The sequence below is a fragment of the Toxotes jaculatrix genome, chromosome 19 (assembly GCF_017976425.1).
Source record: "Toxotes jaculatrix isolate fToxJac2 chromosome 19, fToxJac2.pri, whole genome shotgun sequence".
In the NCBI taxonomy this organism is placed as follows: Eukaryota; Metazoa; Chordata; class Actinopteri; family Toxotidae; genus Toxotes; species Toxotes jaculatrix.
Genome location: NC_054412.1, coordinates 19,847,226 through 19,866,617, shown reverse-complemented (window position 1 = coordinate 19,866,617; position 19,392 = coordinate 19,847,226). Strand labels below are relative to the sequence as shown.

Genomic DNA, 19,392 nt, shown 5'->3' with positions numbered 1-19,392 from the left:
TGAAAGGTGGCGGGCTCTAACGCCCTGATCACAGCCCGATAACTTGCTGAGAACACAACTTGACTTAATGTCGCTGTGCAACTGGTCAACTGCTCAGAGAGAATTCAGTGTCTCCTCTGCAGGACATTGCTCCCTGTCTGATGCAAAACGGGAACAATGTTCTTCCTCTGCTATTCTGAGAAGCTTGCTCCTATGTCGCTGGAGGTGTCAAAATAATGCCGATTTAAAGGCCTTACAACAGAAATCACCTATGAGGAAAAAAGAGACAGTTTGTCATAGTAAGAAAGCACAAATGCTATAAATAATAAAAACCATAAGATACACTGGCTCAGCCAGCTTCAGGGCCTATGTGGAAGTAAAGTTAAGCAGAGCACTCTGGGTCACCTCTAACTTTTCCTGTGATGGCTCATTTTAAATGTAAATACAGCCCAATGCACCGGAGAGCTGTTGTCATTAACCAGGATTAATGTTGATTTTGTGAGACGGGGGCAGCAGCTTGGGAATGACTGCTGATTAACATCAAGTGTTTATGGGCACTTCACACTGTTTAAGCTGTGTGACAACAAAAGGTGAAAAATATGTTCACGAGGACAGCGATCACAATGCAACTTCCTGTCTGTCCTGCTGGGAGTCCCACATCAGTGGTCCTGATCTCTGTGTCTCATCTAACAAAGGTGTTTTTACTAAAAATCGGAGGCAGTTGGCAAACGCTGGCTTTTTGTTGACACGCCATTACAGTGGTGTTGCTGAAGGCAGAGCTGCTGATGAGTGATAACACCAGGCAGGAACAGTCCCTGTCAGTAGTTATGGGGGGGGGGTTCTTTCTACTATTCTTGCCTCTCAGTGGTCAGTGTGGTCCCTCGGCCATAGTTCTCCAATGGTAAATGGACTGCCTGGGCCTTACCCATAATGCACTGTGCTCCTCTCTTCTCCTCTCCCTCTCCTGTTTGCATTCACGTCCTATTAATGCTAATGTTACTAACTCAGCTTCTTCTCTCTCTTGAACTTTTGTTCTTTCTCTCCTCTCTTCTCCTCTGCTGTTGCTCTTTGCAGGTTCGTCTGTCCTCAGAGCTGCAGTCTGGATCTGCTCCTGTGGGCCACCTACTGCCCCCATTATTAGTCTAATTAACTATTATTATTAGTCTTATTATCAGCAGTGTTACTGTTGTTATTGTTAGTCTTGTTATTAGTCCTAGTCTAGTTCTATTATTGTCTTCTTATTAGTCACTGATGTTTTTATAACTTTTATCATTGTGATTAAAACAGACAATCTAATCAAGGAGCTTTTTCACTATTTTCTTAACTGATTAACAGACAAGATAATAAGCAGATTAATCTCTATTTAAATCAGCACTTTAAAATAGATACGACTTCTGTGTGAGGGAATCCTCTCTGCAGTTATTTTTCAGGAAGTCCATGAATCTACCTCATGTCTTTTCTACGTCCTTGGGTTTCCCCTTTATTACCACTGTCTGTTTTCCACAGAGAGGCAGTCTGACAGTCCCTTTAACCACTGAGAGGTGGTTTTGTGGGTTTTTCCAGAGCACATCACCTCTCATATTTAGAATTTCATTTAGTGTCTGAAATGGCAGGAAACAGTGAAAATGCCAGAGAAAATTTTTGGGACTTTTAATGGGACTTTTACTAAATGGTTATTTTTGCCTGATCAGACCAGACTGAGCAATCCTGTGAATAATCACGGTTGTGAAGCTGATTAAACTATAGTTGAGATTAAAAAAATGATTATCTTTGATTTGAGACGGAGTGGGATGGGTATTGAGTCTATTGAGCCACTGAGCATGGATGTTTATTCTTGACGTTGGAGGGATTTGGGAGTTAGTTTGGCTAAAAGGTAACTAACCTGCAGACTCTGAATATGAGCAAACTCGAGGAGCAAATCAAATCTAAGGAAGACAGTAAGATGTGGTTGTAAGCTCCAGAAAAAGTTAGTGGTTGGACACACGACAAGGAAATAATGTGGTTTACATCTCGGGTGAGAGTGGCCAGTGGAGCTGCTTTGCATTCGCGCCTGATAACATTTAAAAAGCAGCTGACTGAACCTCCTCCAGGAAGCCCACCTCAGTTCACCTCTGCTGCTGCTGCTGACCTGCTTGTTTTTAGCTCCGTTTCTCTCAGTGCAGCAGACAGCAACTAGCTCTGCCTCTGTGGATGGATTTGCATTGCAAATGTGGGCTGAGGGACCTGTTTGAACACTCACAACCTTCCCTGTGGGGCACATCACACGGCCGTCAACAAGACTGCACCGATACACTCCCAGCCCCCAAACCCCAACCCCTCTGTTACCTCTACACACACACATATGCAGGGGTTTGTTCAACTGTTGTTCAGCTGCGAATATTCCTGAAACCAGCCAAATTTGATCCTCATCTTTTAGGAGAAGCTGCTTCACCCTGATTCTGTGTTCACTGTTTGTTTGATCACATTTTTAAATGCAAAGTGATAGTGGACAAAGTGGAGGCAGATGCTAGCTCACTCTGTGCACAGGTGAAAGGTTAGAACAGCTTTGTTACACCTGATTATGATGCCTTCAGTCAATCCAGGTCATGTGACTGTGTAAATATAAATTCAATTTAATTATGTACAAAAATGATGTTAAATACAACTATTTCATTTAAATACATGGCTTATAAAGCAGGAGATTGGTGGCCACAACAAGTTGACTCTGCAATCTCAAGTGCTGCATTCAAGGCACATAAAGAAAATTTGGAGATCCAAAGATCCAACCAGGAATGACTACAACTACTTTCAGATGACGAATGACATCAGAATTATTCGGCGTAGATTTGATTTTTGATTGTTCCTAATTCCCAGCTTCACAACTCCACCATGTACCATGTAACAACAACAACAAAACAAACATTTCTGTATTTTGATCTTGAGGCAGAACACTAATACAGCTGGCCTGTAAATATAAACTGCTATGTATTTACTTTGTTCCTAATAACCAATCATCCAACGCAAGTTAGGCCAAATTACTGTATATTTTGTCCAATATGTCTACATGTTAATGTGTCGAACACCCAAATGGAACTTGGGTGCCAGACACCCTGTTGTCTCTGATCTGATCACGTGACTTACAATTAATTGGAGTCACTGCTTGTGTTGATGTTCTTCTGTTTGTTTGTGTTCACCGCATTTTGGATCTACTCGTATTATCCCCATGTCTGTTAGGGTTGGGTCTGGTTTGTCCTCTTGTCCTTGTCCTATTAGTTCAGATATATTTTTTAAATGTACAACAGCATCTAGCAGCTTGTTGTGCCCAAAAGCCAGAACCTTCAGTTACCAAAAAAAAACAAACACAAATGGTATAATATAAAGCAAAAACATTTTGTAAATAATTAGTACTTTATGTTTTGTTCATTTTGATGGGGTGATGAAAACAAATGATCCCTTAGTTTGGTAAGAAGCCATACTATTTAGATTGAGTTGCCAAGCGGAATCTCATTATTTCAACGTCCCGTGAACGCAGCGCTACGATCTATTGTTCACTCCCTTTCCCAAACCCCGCCCACTACCCAGAGAAGAGGCCGTGATTGGCTGAATCTGAGTGCGGTGCCGTCATCGCTCGGAGCGCCCATTCATCTCTGCACTTGGGCGTTGGACTCCGCATCTTATTAGCAACAAGGGAAATTTCTCCATTTTGCAGCCTGTCTACAGCGACACGGCCACCAATCCGGGATTTTATTACTTCTCCTCACCTGCCAGCCTTTTTTCCTGCCAGAAAAATAATAATATTTTTTTTTTTTAAAAAAGAAGAATCCTCCTCACTCTAACTGGACTTTGCTTTATATTTTTCCTGTGAACTTTTTCTTTGTGCAGAGAAAAAGAGAGAGAGAGTGAGAGGGAGACAGAGCTTTGCGTTTCAACAAAGAGGCTAGAGGGTCTTTGTTCGTTTTTTTTTTTTTTTTTTTTTTTTTGGAGGATCAGTTGAGTTTCTTTGTTGGAGCGAAAAGCATGGGAGCGCAATTGTCCAAGACACCTGGAAAGGCTGAATCCGCGGCTGAAAAGCCAGGAGAGGCTGTTGCTTCACCCACCAAGTCCAACGGACAGGTAAATGATATTTTAACATCCAGCTCCTTACATCCGTCAGGGGAGGGGGGGTGAATCGGGTCGTTGTGGAGGGGGATGCGCACTCAATCCGTGTGTAATTGTGGATAGATCTGAATGGAGATCCGCGGTGGGAGTTTAAAAATAATGGAAAGACTTGTTTTCTTGAAAAAAAATATGAATATATCATACTCCACGAGCAACAGTTTATGTTTTCATTTTTCTCCCTCTGAAAACTGGACACAACACTGAGCGGATGTTTAAAAGGAAATGTGCCAAAATGAGCTTTTATCTCTGAGGAGGAGGAAGAAGAAACCGGTTTGGTCGAAATCTTTTGTTGCCGACCATTTCGAATGGAGGGATTCTGAATGAAGTCATGTGTTGAACTGATGGGTGAATCTCCTCTTTTTAAAAAAAATATTTTTTTAGGATGATTATGAACCGCTGCTGGCTTTGAACGGAGTCACCTCTTGGTCGTAGTGTGGTAGTTGTTGAATAAGGCGAGATGCGCGACGTCAACAAAGGCTGTGTGCGCTCGGAGCACCACGCCTTTTGTTACAGATGCTCGCCTGAGAAAGTGGAGATGGCAGGCGGTTATCACACAGGAGGAGAGGCTCAGAGCCAGCGGTGCGCCCCGGACAGGAAGAGGCTTGTGCTGTTATTAGCTGCTCAATCTTCTAAAAGTTTGGATTTAGCGCACTGGGGGGTGGGGGGGTCCTACAATTCAGAACCTCGTTGAGATTTGATACATTTTTAGGAAGTGCATCTGAACTCATCGCTGTGATGTGCGGGACTAATGAGCATCTGCTGTTTTAATGAGCAGCTGCTTTGCTTTGGCGCTCCTCCGTTAGAGCGGCCTTGCACCGACCCCTTGTGATCCGGATGAGGCACTGCGCTCACTCTCGCTCAGAATGTGAATGAAATTCTGGGAGAAAAGATGAGGGAACACGTTGCTTTAAAAAAAAAGCCTAATGCGTGACCGTTATTTTGTATGTGTGAACTCTGTAAAGTATCTGTTTGCTCTGAAAGCTTGAAAGCAGGAACTGGCTGAAGTGAAAGTCTGAGTTTATCACTGCTGATTTGATGGTGTCTGCTGCCCCTGGTGTCCATCAGTGGCACTGTCCGGCTTGAGTCTTGAAACCATGCCAGTTGTGTTCATGACATTAACAGCCTCTGTTTCTCTCTCTCCCTTTTTTAAATAGGAAAACGGCCACGTTAAAGCGAACGGGGATGCCTCTCCTGCAGCGGCCGAGAATGGCAAAGAAGAAGTGCAGGCCAACGGCAGCGCCACGGCCGAGGAGACCCCCAAGGAGGAGGCTGAGAAGGCCGAGGCTGCCCCCGCTGAGGCAGAGGCTGCAGAGGGGGAGAAGGTAGAGGCAGCATCTCCTGCTCCTGCTGAGGGAGAGGCAGCGAAGGCCGAGGACGGCGCCACACCTTCCACCAGCAACGAAACCCCCAAGAAGAAGAAGAAGCAGAGGTTCTCCTTCAAGAAGTCATTCAAGCTTAGTGGGTTTTCTTTCAAGAAGACCAAAAAGGAGATGGGAGAGGGGGCCGAGAACGAGGAGGCGGCCGCTGCAGCACCGTCCACAGAGGAGGCCAAGGCTGAGGGCGCAGAGGAGGCACCCGCTGCCGCTACCGAGGAGGCCAAGCCTGCTGAGGGGGAGGCTGCACCTGCTGCAGAGCAGGCCAAGGAGGAGGTAGAGGCCAAGCCAGAGGAAGCAGCGACAGCAGAACCAGCAGCAGCAGCAGCAGAGAAGCCTGCCGAGGAGACCAAGGAGGCTGCTCCCGCAGAGGAGCCAAAGGCTGAGGAGAAGCCGGCTGAGCCTGTGGCCGAGGAGGCGCCCAAAACAGAAGAGGCTGCCCCGGCCGAACAGGAAGCAGCCTCAGCGGAGGCTCCCGCTGCAGCCACTGAGTCTGCCGAATAAGCCGGGAGAGAGGAAGAAGTTTAAAAAATAAAAAAGGAGGAAAAAAGATAATCAAAGAACATTTCCCTGTTTGTATGTTGGAGTGACGCCAGATCCTGGCTCTTTGAAGAACTTGTCTACAACCAAGGATATTTTAAAGCTTTTCTTTTCTTTTTTATTTTTGATCCCCCCCCCCCCCCCCACACACACACACAAAACCCACCGCAGTCCGTCGTTCCTTCCATTCAAACGGGCTGGAAAGGCTGGGTGGCTTCAATATGTACGACAAATTAAATACACCCACACTCTGCCATATATTTTTTCATCAGTATTAAGTTTTTTTTTTCTTTTTGAATTTTTATACAAAATGTAAACAAAAAATGGTATGGACATGCCCATGGTATGAAGGAGGAGGGAGTAGAGCTGTAAATGAAAGGGGGAGTGGGGTGGGGGGGTGAGTTCAGGGAGGGCAGGGGGGGAGGGAGGAAGAGAGCCTGGGAAATGTGCCACAGACTATTATGAAAAGAGTAGTCTTAAAAAAAAAACCCACAAAAACTATGAGACCAACATCTATATACACACATACACACACCATACGGTTTACAACACTAAGTCATTTTTACGATACGACGACAAAAGAGTCCCAGAGTTAGGTTTTTAGGAAGTCATATAAACTCATAGGAGCTTTTCACTTTGCATTAGCTGTACCAGTCAGTGATTCAGTAGAAATACAAGTTGTATAGGCTTTATCGTTTATTGTTGGTTTTATGACCTTAATAAAAAAAAAAAATGTAAGTATGTATAGGCGGGGTGTTTTTAACTGTGATTATTGTACAAAATGAAATCTTGATCTCAAGAAGCACATGAAGTTTGCAGCTCTTTTTTCCACCCGCTCATTTTTTTGTAAGATAACAACAAACACACACAAACACACAAAAGAGGGGAAAAAAAAAAGACATCATCCTGGAAGATCTTAAGCAATTTTGAACTCAGAAACCAAGCTGTGATAAGTGGAATGGTTAACTGTTTATATACTGTGGTATGTTTTTTTTTTTTGATTACAGCAGGCAATGCTTTTTCAGTGATCCTGAAATTAAGGAACCTATCAGATGCAAATGTTTGTGTAGCATCTTGTCTCTCTCTCTCTCTTTCACTTCTTCTTTTGTAAATACTGGAGAAGCTTTGACCAATTTGACTTAGAGATGGAATGTAACTTTGCTTACAAAAAAAATGCTATTAAACTCCTCTGCTTAAAGGTGTTCTAATTTTCTGTGAGCACACTAAAAGCAAAAAAAATAAATGTGAATAAAATTTGAGCTGCATCTGTCATTTTTTTTTCCTGCCTTTTGTATCGTTGGTGTAACGGGCTTCACATCCTCATATCCTGAGCGGTTTATTTGTACTGAAGTAACCCCGCGCCTTCGAGACAAAATCCAGGTAACTGTGGCCTTCTCAACATAGCCAAAAGTATATGGACACCAAAGCATCTGTGGGCCTTACAGTGCTGCTGTAACTGTCACTCCGGTTTCAGGCCTTCCACCAGATTTTGGAACCTGGATTTGTTTCAAATTCCAATTCCAGTTCATCCCAAAGGGGCTGGATGTGGTTGAGGTCCAGGGTCTGGGAAAACCATTTCTTTATGGACCTGGATTTGAGCATGGGGGTATTATGGTGTAAAGGGTAGATGCTGGAGCATTTAAAATTCCCTCCACACATGTTTAAATACATATGAAAATACTCTGATTGGGAGTATAACTGCAGGCAGTACAGTGCTGTCCTATATTGTACTACTATCAGTATCAAGTGAAGACAGACTAGTTGGGCAGGGCTTCATCATACAGTAAGATAATGATCCAAAACATTAGAAGAACAGAAACAAACGGCTTCACACGAATAGGCAAACTACAAGTGCAACACATGCGTCCAAACTTCAGCAACAATGTTAGGATAAACTTACTGAATTATCTTCCCTTAATATATAAAGAGCATCACAAGTGTGTTCAGCTGTATAGATTAAAATGAGTTATTTAATCTATAGCCTAAAAAATTGAGCCATTTTTTAGGCTTTTATTCCAGAAACACTGAAAAGTTGATTGTAAAAAATTTAGAACCAGCTGGGAAAATGGAGGTGCAGTTTACATAACTCTCTGACCTCTGAGTTTCAGCTGGGGGGGGGGGGCTGCTGCTGCTCAGGTACTTAAGTACTGTTCTGTATGTCAGGGCCTCCAAATGAACATGTTATGGTCATAGACCTTAATGTGACAGATTTTTCTGAGAAAAATGTTGTAAATAGAATGAGATTCACAGCAGGGAAAATGATCAACTCTGTGTTTGTCTCACTATCAACAAATGAAAACCAGAGTGAAACTCAGGGACCCACTGGCCTTAACTTTGCGCTCACTGAGACATGAAAAGCCAGTTTCTGAAACTGTAGAGTACAACCAAGCGAGCAAAAGCCTTAAAAACATCAGTGTCAGTCCAGTCAAACTAGCACTGGTCTATTTTAAGTCACTGACCAAGACTGGAAGTGGTGATCCTTATCAGAAAGAGGAAGGTGAGGATTTCAGAAGGAGAAGTGCAGGTTTCAGAAGTACCCCAGCCGAAGCGGACTGAAGTCAGAAGTTCAAGTATTCTGGCAAACACTAGTCCCACTTGTTAGTGTTTCTCCTGGCTCAGCATATGTCCCGTTCGTCGGCCCAAGTCCGGCCCACATCTGTGAGATGCTACTTCCACATCTGGCGCACACAGAGAAAATCTTCCAGGCTGCCAGCCAACACTGGAGGATGACAGCTGGAATTAGCCCAGATGTGGAAGTAGGCTATATGGGGGCCACACTGGACCCATATATTGGGTCAGCAGCTTAATTTTGCTATCTGAGATATACCAGTCCCTGAACTAAACATTTTATGGCAGACAAGATATACTCCACTACATTACTACTTACATCTCCAAACATCTTTTCCCGTCTCAGTCACGGTTCGTCTCTGTGGTTCCCAGGATGGTTTGGCATGAACCTGCCTGGGGAGACGGTGAATAACAAAGGATAAGATAATGCTAAGAATTAAAGCTGGTTAGCTGGTTAGCTTGTTAACGAGTTAGCATACCTCTCGGTGCTTGTCTCCGGTCTGGAGTCTTCCCTCTGGGACTACAGTGAGTCTCCTACACAGAACAAAGTCCAGTCAAAACCCACAAAAAAAACCCAACAAACAACCTTTCTCTGGCAGCGAAGTTAACTTCAGAGATGGAGGACGACAGAAGAGAGGAGAATCCTAACCGATAAACGGTGTTTAATTATATTTGCTTCCTCTTTGTATTATGTTTGAGCCAAATTCACCAGAATAAAAATATTCATGTTGAACATTTCTTCTTTTTTTCAAAGTTTCGCAAAATATTTACGCTTTTTATAAAACATTCGGTCAACTAATTACTAACATCACTCACTGTGATTCCTGTCCTCATCACTGCACCTGTGCCTTCACGTGCTGCTGAGTCTCTGTGGTGAGAGCACCCCCGTGTGGCCATTCACTTTCATTACACATAGCCCAGAGGAGGAGAAGGCTCCGCAGATGAATTAACACACATTTCAAGGCAATAGTATAAAAAAGTTTTATTGACAAATGCAAAATATCAAAATTTAAACATGAAATCATCGTGGGTTCATCTGCACATCACCCACAGGTTCTTAAAAACACGTAAGTCGACGTTTCCTTCAGAAGATCAAGCACATTGGAATCAAATGGTTTAAATGGGTATCAAAGGATGTAGTACGTCAAAATTCAAGTGGTGGATTCCAGGAATCCACGGATGCACTACACAAAGAGAGAGGCTTACAGTTCACAAGAGATTTACAAATAGAAAATGGAGGGTCATAATAAATATAATGCTTCTGACAGTGATTCACTCCAGAGTTGGATCCTTGAGGGTGGACAGCACCGCAGAGTTGGGTTTGTGTAAGAGCTATTCAGGCACTGCTGGTCTGCTCGGTCTTCACACTGACAAAGACAAACAAAGAGTTAATCACAGCAGGAGATTTATTCTCAGGTTTATGGGGGAAAGGTGCTCTACTTTATGTGGAATTTGTAGGAACAGTCAAAATTTAAATTGGCTAAAACTAAACGTTTGACATGCAAATGCTAAGGAGAACATAATACTTTGCTGGAGTGGCTTCGAGACAAGTCTCTGACTGTCCTTGAGGGCTCAGCCAAAGCTCAGAGTTAAACCCACAGAACACCTGAGCAGAGGCCTGAAGATGACAGCTCACAGACGCTTCGAATCCAATCTGACAGAGTTTGCAGACACTCGCTCAGGAGGACTCAAAGCTGTAGTTGCTGCTTAAGAGGCTGCTACAAAGAACTGATTTGCAAAAAATTCTAAAAACATGCTTTCATTTGTGATTGTAGGTTACTGAATGTAGACTGGTGTGAACACAGCCCTAACCTCAGTTAAAAATAGCATTTAGTCGCCACGAGCTGGACCACAACAGGAAGTGAGCAAATGGGGGGGAAAATACAGAAATACAACTAAAATATTTTGTGGACATCTGTGTGAAAAACTACTTGTTGGACAAATATTAATCGAGAGACTTATCACCTTTTTGAGTCAGTCTTCTCAGCACTGCTGTCCTTTGTTTTCTCTTCCTCTTTTATCTCTGGGATAGGACGGAGAACAAATAAATAACAACCAAAAAAAGAAACATTTCATCTGCTGATGTAAAATTTGCTCAACACGTGTTCTCCCTGTCCAGGTTGAGCTCACTCACCCGTTTTCTTCTCCTCTCCTTCCTTTTTGTCTTCGTCGACTCTGGGCCTTTTGGCTCCCTTCTTGTGGTTGGCCACATTCCTCCTGCCGCCCTCCCCCTCGTCCTCGGAGTCGGAGAACTCCTCATCGCAGGCTATCCTCTTATCTGTGGCACGAACTGCAACCGTGCGACAACACGCTCTGATTAATGACATTACAGGTGGACGTGTTCTTGGCCTGGTTGTGTCATTCTTGTGGAAAGAGTCAGAGGACGCTGTGTAGTCAGGATGTAACCTGACAGCTGCCACAGCTGAAGACATTTACTGCTTTTCCAGCCCATCACTGTTTGACAGACAATATATGTACTTATATACTACCAGTAAAATGTTTTAGAACATCTCTATTTCAATTTGCACTTGTAGTTTGCTTTGCTTTCACCTTCTGTGCACTTCATCTGAAACCAGCTCCATGGGGTTTAAGTCTGTGCTGGTCTTCTATTTATTATTTCTGTCAATGGGTTAAAAAGTTCTGTATCTTTCACTCCATGTAATGAAAGGGATGTGAGGAAATGAAGGGCTGGACCGCTTACTGGACAAGCGTTTGTCGGGATCCTCGGTGTCCTCGTCCACCGTGTCGTCGGGGACGGCGTCCTCTGGGATGGCCTGCATCTGAACGCCAGGGGCGTGAGGAAGCATCCGCAGGTTCTCAAACAGTCGCTGCCTGAGCGGTCAGATACACAAAACCAAAGCATTCAGGTTACTCTGGAGCAGTGTAATCAGCTAATCCAACATGGACACAGGACACAATCTAAAACTAGACAAGGACATTTTGTGACAAAAAAAAAAAAGACCAATAACCAGAATTAAAAATTTCTCAGTGTGATGGAGACCATTTACTGCGAATGAAAGACTCACACGGTGAAAACAATCCCAACCACGCTGTCACGCCTGATAATTATTACCAAATGCATTTAAAAATCTATGGAAATAAAATGACTCGACATACTTGATCTTGTCCATGTACTCCTGTGTGTTCTGGTTGGTCATGTTGGAGGGGCTGATGTGCAGCTTGAAGTCAGGCCCAAAGTACTCAAAGTAGTCATTGTAGGGCAGCTCTGCAACAGACACATCATGGAGAAAGGGTTAGATAAACACAATGGAATGAAACAGAAGCAATAACACACCTGTTAATATGATTTACTGAGGCTTTATAACCTGCACCGGTCCTGACTGAGGGGAGGATGAATTGAAATGAGTGGGGAGTTCGGTTAATGTCCTGAAATTCCATCAAGAGGACCGCTGGCCCGTTCGACAGCCTGTGATTACATCCCCTCTCTTTATGTTACTCACACTCAGTGGAACAGACAAGTCTGCTGACTCAGCTCGCTGTGAGCAAAGGTATCAGCCAAACTGTCCCCTTCTCAGAGGTGAAGTCGTTTAACACTCTCTCACCACTGTAAAAAGATCTATCCACAACACCACAGGTCAGAGTTTGTTCCCAGTGGCTCTCTGGACTTTGGACACTAGCAGAGTATCAATAATGCACAACAGTAAAATGCTGCTTACACATTAATAATTCTAATTATATACAATAACATAACACTCTGAGAGGAGGCTGCTCTGTATGAGCTCTTTTACCTTCAACAATCTGAGTACATTTTCCTGAAAATAGCTGCATACAGCCCATGCACCTGAACAGATTGAGGCACCGTCAAGGAATGATAATCTAAAAATGTCACACACAAAAAGTTACACACAGTCGTGCCTCACAGCTGCCCAGTGTATTAGCCCCTCAGCAGCTTTACTGATGGAATTCAGCCTGTGGTGCCGTGCTCCTACTGATGCTTTTAGCCTCTAATCATGTGAAACACACCGAGAACAGAATTTTTATACTGTTCGGGACTCATCTACAGCCAGGGAAGGAGGTGAGGGAGGAGCAGGGCCACATTCATTGATGTGGAATCTGTGACGAACCATCAGGGATGTCTGTGTCCAGAGCCACCGCTGTCTCGTAGGTCCAGCAGCGGGCCACGTTACGGATGGTGTACCCTCCTCCGCCCAGCATCAGCAGTGGGAGGTTGAAGGACTTCATGTACTCCACACACTTGGCGTGCCCTGGAAGAAACAAGAAACACACTGATAAACGCCAAGTGATACATTCACCTGTTACACTATTCTCACACCAACAGGGATTTCATGCAAAAGTAAGCTGTGACAGGTTCCTGTAAATGTTTGTGTGTGTGTGTCCGTACCGCGGATGGTGAGGTTAAAGCAGCCGAGTCGGTCTCCTGAGAGAGAGTCTGCACCACACTGAAGAACCACAGCACTGGGCTGGTACATCTCCATCACCTTGGCCATCACCTGCAGGCCCCACAGCAGAGAAGTCACACTCAGGAAACGTTGAAGGATAATGTGCATCACACCTTAAATCCCTCAAACTGAAATGTAGCTTTTACACGTTTCATTTTTGTATTAGACAAAAACAAAAAACATATACTGTTGAAAAACGACCACGTGGTGGTGTATTCAAAATGGACGCTCAGTTTCAGGATAGCAGTGGAAAGTGTCAGTGTGTGTTGTGCTACTTTCTAGGACTTATATTGTGGTCTTATAACTTTGGAAAAAAAAGCCCTTCTCTCCCCTTGGATTCTTGTTTCTTCGTGAAAATATCTTTCATATTTGCAGTGGAATATAAAAAGACGTTTTATCGTTTTCATGATTTAAATGTCTCACTCACAGGCTTGAAGATTTGCTCGTATGACTCATCGTCGATACCATCCCGCAGAGGGAAGTTGACAGCGTAATATTTGCCTTTTCCGGCTCCGATGTCCTAAACACAGAGAAGACCAATGAAGTAGGACACAGAGGAAAAAAAACAAAACAAAACACAAAATAACACATTACTGAATCATCTGAATGTCCATCACAGGTGTCAACAGCTTTCCAAATGGAAATGTTAAGCCATAACTTCTCCACTTCTACTTTAATACCTGTGAACACCACACACCAACAATCCGATGTTTGCTGATTTCATCTAAAAAGTTATGACCTATAACTAAGCCAGGGTGAAGGCTGAGGCTCACCCTGAGGTCTCCGGTTCCAGGGAAGTACTCCCCGTATTTATGGAAGGACACAGTCATGACCCTGTCTGTGGTGTAGAAGGCCTCCTCCACTCCGTCCCCGTGGTGGATGTCTATATCGATATACAGCACCCTCTGGTGGTACCTGGGAGAGAGGGGGACAACACAGACAAAGCAGAGATGAGTGCACACAATACATAGTAATGATGAAGACTGTGCTTGTCAGACATGTGGACGGACACGTGGTGTGGAATTTTGTCAAGGTGCTGATGAAACTCACTTGAGCAGTTCCAGGATGGCCAGAACGATGTCATTAACATAGCAGAACCCAGAGGCTTCAGACTTCTTGGCGTGGTGAAGTCCTCCTGCCCAGTTCACTGCAATGTCAGTCTGCTGTCGGTTCAGCTTCACTGAGCCAGCTGGACACAACAGAAAACACATTTGGTTTAATGACTGAATGTTTTGAATAAATGCTTTCCCTAACTTTAACTTTGATTTGCTGTTTCAATCATGAAGATTTAACTTCAGAAAGAAATATTTTGGATTTGAAGCTGATATTTCAGGTGCTTTAATATTTAATGCCACATATTGTTGTGTCTGCCATGTTTTTTATAGCTTAGATAAACAAAGATCACCATTAATAATTTAGAAATTTAAAGGATTGGCCTGGGATTGTTTTGAAAATGTCGACATTTTCTAAAAGATTCACAGGCAGAATGATGACGTCCTCTTAACAATAACACTGAGCTGCAGAGTCCACAGCAAAAGAGGTACCGCAGCATGCACACAAAAATGGCAAACAGTACAAATGAGGTTTAAAATTTGTATTTTTGTGTATCGTCTTGGGTCATGAGTTTGAAATTCTCTCTGAACAGAGAATGTAATAAGGCAGTGATATATCTGGTGGTTTCCTCCCACAGTCCACAGATGTACAGCTCAGGAGGATTAGTGACTGTAAATTGGCCATTTGGTGAAATGTGTATTAATGTGTATTAAACTCTCTATAAACCATCCTCCAAGTAGCACAAGCACTGACCCCTGTGTGTAGTTAACTGACATTAAGCTATATCATTATTATTAGGTAATAAAAACTTGTGCAACCAATGTATTCTCATCCAACTTACCAGCAGAGCCACCTGCAGAGAGCTGGCAGAACTCAAACAACCCGTCGAACACAGGACAGTCCTCTCCAACATTGACTGCAAGACAAAAATGATGTGAAATCATGAGAAATACGAGCACACCAACAAAACAGGAACAGCAGCTTGGTGTGAGTGTTGTTTGCTGCTGCAAGCCTGATTTAATCACTGTGTCATTTCCATGACTTCTCAAACTAAAAAAAGCCCTACTATAAACTTAAAGGGAGGTTCCACAGGATGTGTTGGAGGAGCAGACAGACAGACAGACAGACAGGTAGAGCTGTGGCTACTGACGCTAAAATAAAAGCTCAGCTGAACAAAATCCAACGAAACTAACTTCATCTCCATGCACACCATGGTGGGAAAAACAGGAGTACAGAAAGTGACTCGTTGAGTCATTTAACGTTTTTCCCAGCTTGTAGAAACTTCCTTTCTCCCAACATTACACCACACTGGTCTGATTAATTACCACAAAGCAAACATGCAATGGAACCAATCAACCAGTCACCTACACAGCAGGATCAGACCAAAGCTGACACATCGTATGATGAATTTAGTAAACAGGTGATGGCATATACTCCTCTGCACGTTCTGTCACAGGGTTCATGTTTTCAACCCACTTCCACATTACTGGGTAGTTTTGTTTTTTTTGTTTTTTTGGAACTAACTCAGAACCATCAGCAACACTGCTTTCACTTCCAAGTGTGTTCCTGCTGTGAGCTGAAGTAAGCTTAATATTTTAACACATCACAATATCTATGTGGAATACAAATTCAAATATTCTGTGATATCCCAAAGAAGTCATGAGCAGTGAGAAACAGTGCTGAATCTGTCATCACACTGGCACTGACATTTCTTTTTACTACCACTGCAAACTGAATACAACTAACTGTATTTGACATAATTAATCAAGTATGAAATAATCAACAAATGAATCAATAATTAAAAAAAACAAACCCTGAGAACCCTGTATAAGCAGCCTCCAAACTACTTACAGCGCTGCATCTGCTTGCTGAACTCAGACATGTTGTCTGGCCGTATGGATCGGAGGAACTTGATGTAGTCGTCACTGTGATACTTTGTCATCTCCTCACCTGTGGCTTTGTGTGGTCTCTGAAACACAGAAGAAAGCAGCTGGATGAAAACTACAGGTTCATATTTTACTTATATTTATATTATATATTTAATATCTCACATTTTGTTACAACAGTACCGCCTACTATAGATAAAGTTTGTGGTTAGAGACTTACATAGATTTCCATTTTCCTGTACAGTCCATAGTTCAGGAGCAGGTTGTGAGTCATCCGGATACGATGTGGTTTCATGGGATGCCCCTGTCCGTAGTAATAATTTCCAATATCACCTGCAAATGGAAACATAGGTTAAAGCCCACATTCACTGCATGTGTATGTGTCATGTACAGTTTAATAAGAAGGTATATATATATGCCATTTATTCATCCGTACATCCAAACCAACCATGTGTCACATACACAAATGTAAAAATAATGCTACACTTTTCGCTTTTCTTATATTCTTAACCGTCAGCAAATCCCAAGAAAAGACAAAAACCAACAATGTGTTAGTCGGTCTCTCAATAATGTCTGACCTTCCAACCCCACCTGCAGCACTCAGCCCCAATCCCCTGGTCCCTACCGAAGACATAATTCCTTAAAATCAGGTTGTTTTGGGGCCAACTCGTTACACTGAGTTGCTATGTCTACAGAGAAATATTCAAACACTGAGACAGAAACTGAATGTGTATGTTGTAGAACGGTGTAATATGCGTGTGTTGCATGCAGTATCAATGGAGAATTACATGTACACAAACAATTTCATTCAAAACGAGCTATCCTCCAAGTAGTGTGAGTTTGTACTGGCTCATCATCACACTGGCGAGTGGGCCAATATTAGTGTATATAAACAACTAAAAAACAGCAAGCCAGGCCAAGTGACACCTTATGGCACTGCTCCAGTGTAAATGAATAGGAACGCCAGCCCAGCAGATAACTTACTGTGACTAATTACGTCCTAATTGACCTGAACTGCAGAGTTTAAAATAAGTGATGTCTCTAGGGGACGTCCTGGGTACACTGTGGATCACGGCCTCCACGGTCAAATGCTGCTTTCTGGGCTCAAAGCGGCACAAATACTGATGAAGTGCACTGAGCAACGTTAGATATCAATTAGACCCGTGCGTGTAATAGTTGCACATTTCGCTTTGTGGCTTTAAAAATGTAACTTTGACAAGCTGGGTTTATAGTTTCTCTTGAATTTCATTTATTCATCCGGGTACGTAGAAATAACACGGTGCACAAAGCCCGGTCTGCGGTCGGAATTAGACGGTTCAAACAATGATGATAATGACTGTTTCGATTCCACTGTTAGCTAGTAGTTAACCTGATCTTACGTTTATTATTACCCTCTCTCTCGTTCTATGTAATGTGTTAAGTGCATATTTGGTTATGTCCTTGGTTTTTAAACCAGTTAACACTCGGGATGATACTAGTTAGCACCACGGAGGCCATTTAAGCGATGGTCATTAACGCTAGCGCGAGCTTGCTCGTTAGCTAACTTGCGTAAAACACCATTCATTCAGCAGCAGGAGCAGCTTAACCGAACAGCTAAGCGGCTAGCGCTAGCCAGCCTCAATTTAGGGCTTCCCATTCACACACAGCGGATGTCCCGTACCGTCATAGTAGTAGCAGACCTTCTTCTTTGTCCCACCCGCGGTCGTGTAAGCCATGTTTGGATTAGTTTTCCCCCCCAAAAACAGCTGGTTTAAATTGGCTTTAGCAGATGCGAAATTGAATGGACGGTATCAACACAGAAGAATACACGGCGAAGCGGAGCGCTGCTGAATGGGAGGCGCAACCACACCGGGGGCGGAGCGGGGCCAGCTGTTACGTTGGAAAGTGGCCCCGGGGCCCCTGGCAGCGATAATAAAGATGGGACAAGTTAGGGACAGAAAGTTAATACAGCTGTAGAAACATCATGGGTTATTAAGTTTTTTAAGTACGTGGAAAAAAATGTAAAAGTATGAATAAGAGCTCCCAAAGAAACTCCCCAGGAGCTGACAGATAAACTGTAAACAGAATGACCTACTTCTAGAAACAAAGCACCAAAATATGTTTGCAGTGGTTTATGCAAAATATAATTATAGCTACTTCGGCAAAAGGAAGGCACGGATCCACAGCACTTTATTTATTGCTCTGACACAACACTAGGTGTCAGCATCGTCTTTGTTACATTGTGGTCTGCTCCCAGTCCATAAAAAGGGGAATAGGAAAACACTATATAGCAAATACTGTTTAGATCTGACACTGAGATGCCTGCTTGCAACCAGGCATGCAGTGGCTGTATGTTTTCTCATCTCATGCGCAAGGTACACTTTCACCTGCTATTCACTTGATCCTTGGAGAGAACTTCGGGGAGGTCAGAGAGAAAGGGTTCTGCTAATGGTCCATGGGGCAGAGTCAGGACTGGATTAACCTGCTATGGGGGCACTAGGGTAAGAATAAGCCTTTGGGCAGTGTTTATTTATCCTGTTGCCTGAAGTACCCCTCAGGTAGAGTGTGCACTGCAGAATACAAATGACAGTATGTTTGACTCAGAAACCAACTGGCACTTTAGACACTGAAATTCCAACCTGTCTCAGTTTGTCAATAGTTGTGTGATAATTTGTCAAGTGATATCACAAAGGTCTTTGATGCAGGGCCCAACTGCAAGATGGGGCCTCAAAGTTAGGAAAACGTTCAGGAACATTTCAGTTTATACGGTGCCTCTCAAAACATTCACCTTTTAACTGTCTCACTGGGTGCAAATAAAATTAATTTAATCCAATTACCACAAACAAGATATAAAACCTGGTGCCTTTATGGTCCCTCAGAGTTTGATGTCCTGGAGCAGTGGCCCACTTTTCCCAGTCTTTAATCCACCTTTAAGCAAATGCATTACCAGGATATGAACTAGCGCCTCCAGGTCAATGAGTAGTGTCATTGTTTCTTATACCATCATGCTGCTACTTATTTCTTTTGTGGTAATTTCTCTAAAACGAGATTTAAACACATGGTAACAAGTTATCCCTGTGGTAACTTTTCTGACACCTCCTGCTTAAGACCCTCCAAAGACAGAAAGATCACCCATCTTGTATCTAACATATAAAAGATAAAAACAAACCCCTCTGATTACATATACATGGCATTTTACTGTGTTCAGACAGAATCATGATTTATCAGTTGAACAAGATGTGATTCATCTTGGTTCAAGAAGAAACGTCTTGCTCTTTCCAAGACCTCTGAAATTCGAAGGCCTTGCCCTCTCTCTCTCTCTCTCTGTAATGTCTGTGTCAAGTGTGTAGCTGGAGTCAGGAGGTGATCAGACTCCAGCTACATACTTGACACACAGTCATGAGTGTTATCCAACGTCTCATCTATTTCCCAAAATGTTAAACTGTTCCTTTCAAC

At 43.1% G+C, this 19,392-nt stretch overlaps 2 protein-coding genes across 2 annotated transcripts; one reads left to right on the top strand and one right to left on the bottom strand.

Annotated features, from left to right (window-relative positions):
- The first annotated feature begins 3,622 nt into the window (after positions 1-3,622).
- On the top strand, positions 3,623-7,283 carry marcksa (myristoylated alanine-rich protein kinase C substrate a). The gene is made up of 2 exons (XM_041064863.1): positions 3,623-4,071; positions 5,271-7,283. Exons 1-2 carry the CDS (start codon positions 3,976-3,978, stop codon positions 5,991-5,993), a joined length of 819 nt encoding a protein of 272 aa, XP_040920797.1. The 5' UTR covers positions 3,623-3,975; the 3' UTR covers positions 5,994-7,283.
- A 2,312-nt stretch (positions 7,284-9,595) lies between these two features.
- Positions 9,596-17,782, bottom strand: LOC121200022 (histone deacetylase 2). The gene is made up of 14 exons (XM_041065054.1): positions 17,618-17,782; positions 16,178-16,290; positions 15,923-16,040; positions 14,913-14,987; positions 14,069-14,207; positions 13,792-13,933; positions 13,446-13,538; positions 12,961-13,069; positions 12,683-12,823; positions 11,715-11,823; positions 11,299-11,429; positions 10,732-10,887; positions 10,563-10,620; positions 9,596-9,964 (listed from the first exon to the last, which is right to left on the bottom strand). The coding sequence occupies exons 1-14, from the start codon at positions 17,670-17,672 to the stop codon at positions 9,934-9,936; spliced, it is 1,470 nt and encodes a 489-aa protein (XP_040920988.1). The 5' UTR covers positions 17,673-17,782; the 3' UTR covers positions 9,596-9,933.
- Positions 17,783-19,392: the final 1,610 nt, after the last annotated feature.

Bases quoted from the DNA above. Each gene is read 5' to 3' on its own strand.
- marcksa (XM_041064863.1), top strand. From the start codon at position 3,976: ATGGGAGCGCAATTGTCCAAGACACCTGGAAAGGCTGAATCCGCGGCT. The intron at 4,072-5,270 runs GTAAATGATATT...TTTTTTAAATAG, and splicing joins CCACCAAGTCCAACGGACAG to GAAAACGGCCACGTTAAAGC.
- LOC121200022 (XM_041065054.1), bottom strand. From the start codon at position 17,672: ATGGCTTACACGACCGCGGGTGGGACAAAGAAGAAGGTCTGCTACTAC. The intron at 11,824-12,682 runs GTTCGTCACAGA...TGTCTGTTGCAG, and splicing joins GGACACAGACATCCCTGATG to AGCTGCCCTACAATGACTAC. The intron at 9,965-10,562 runs GTGATAAGTCTC...TGTCTTTGTCAG, and splicing joins GAGAAGACTGACTCAAAAAG to TGTGAAGACCGAGCAGACCA.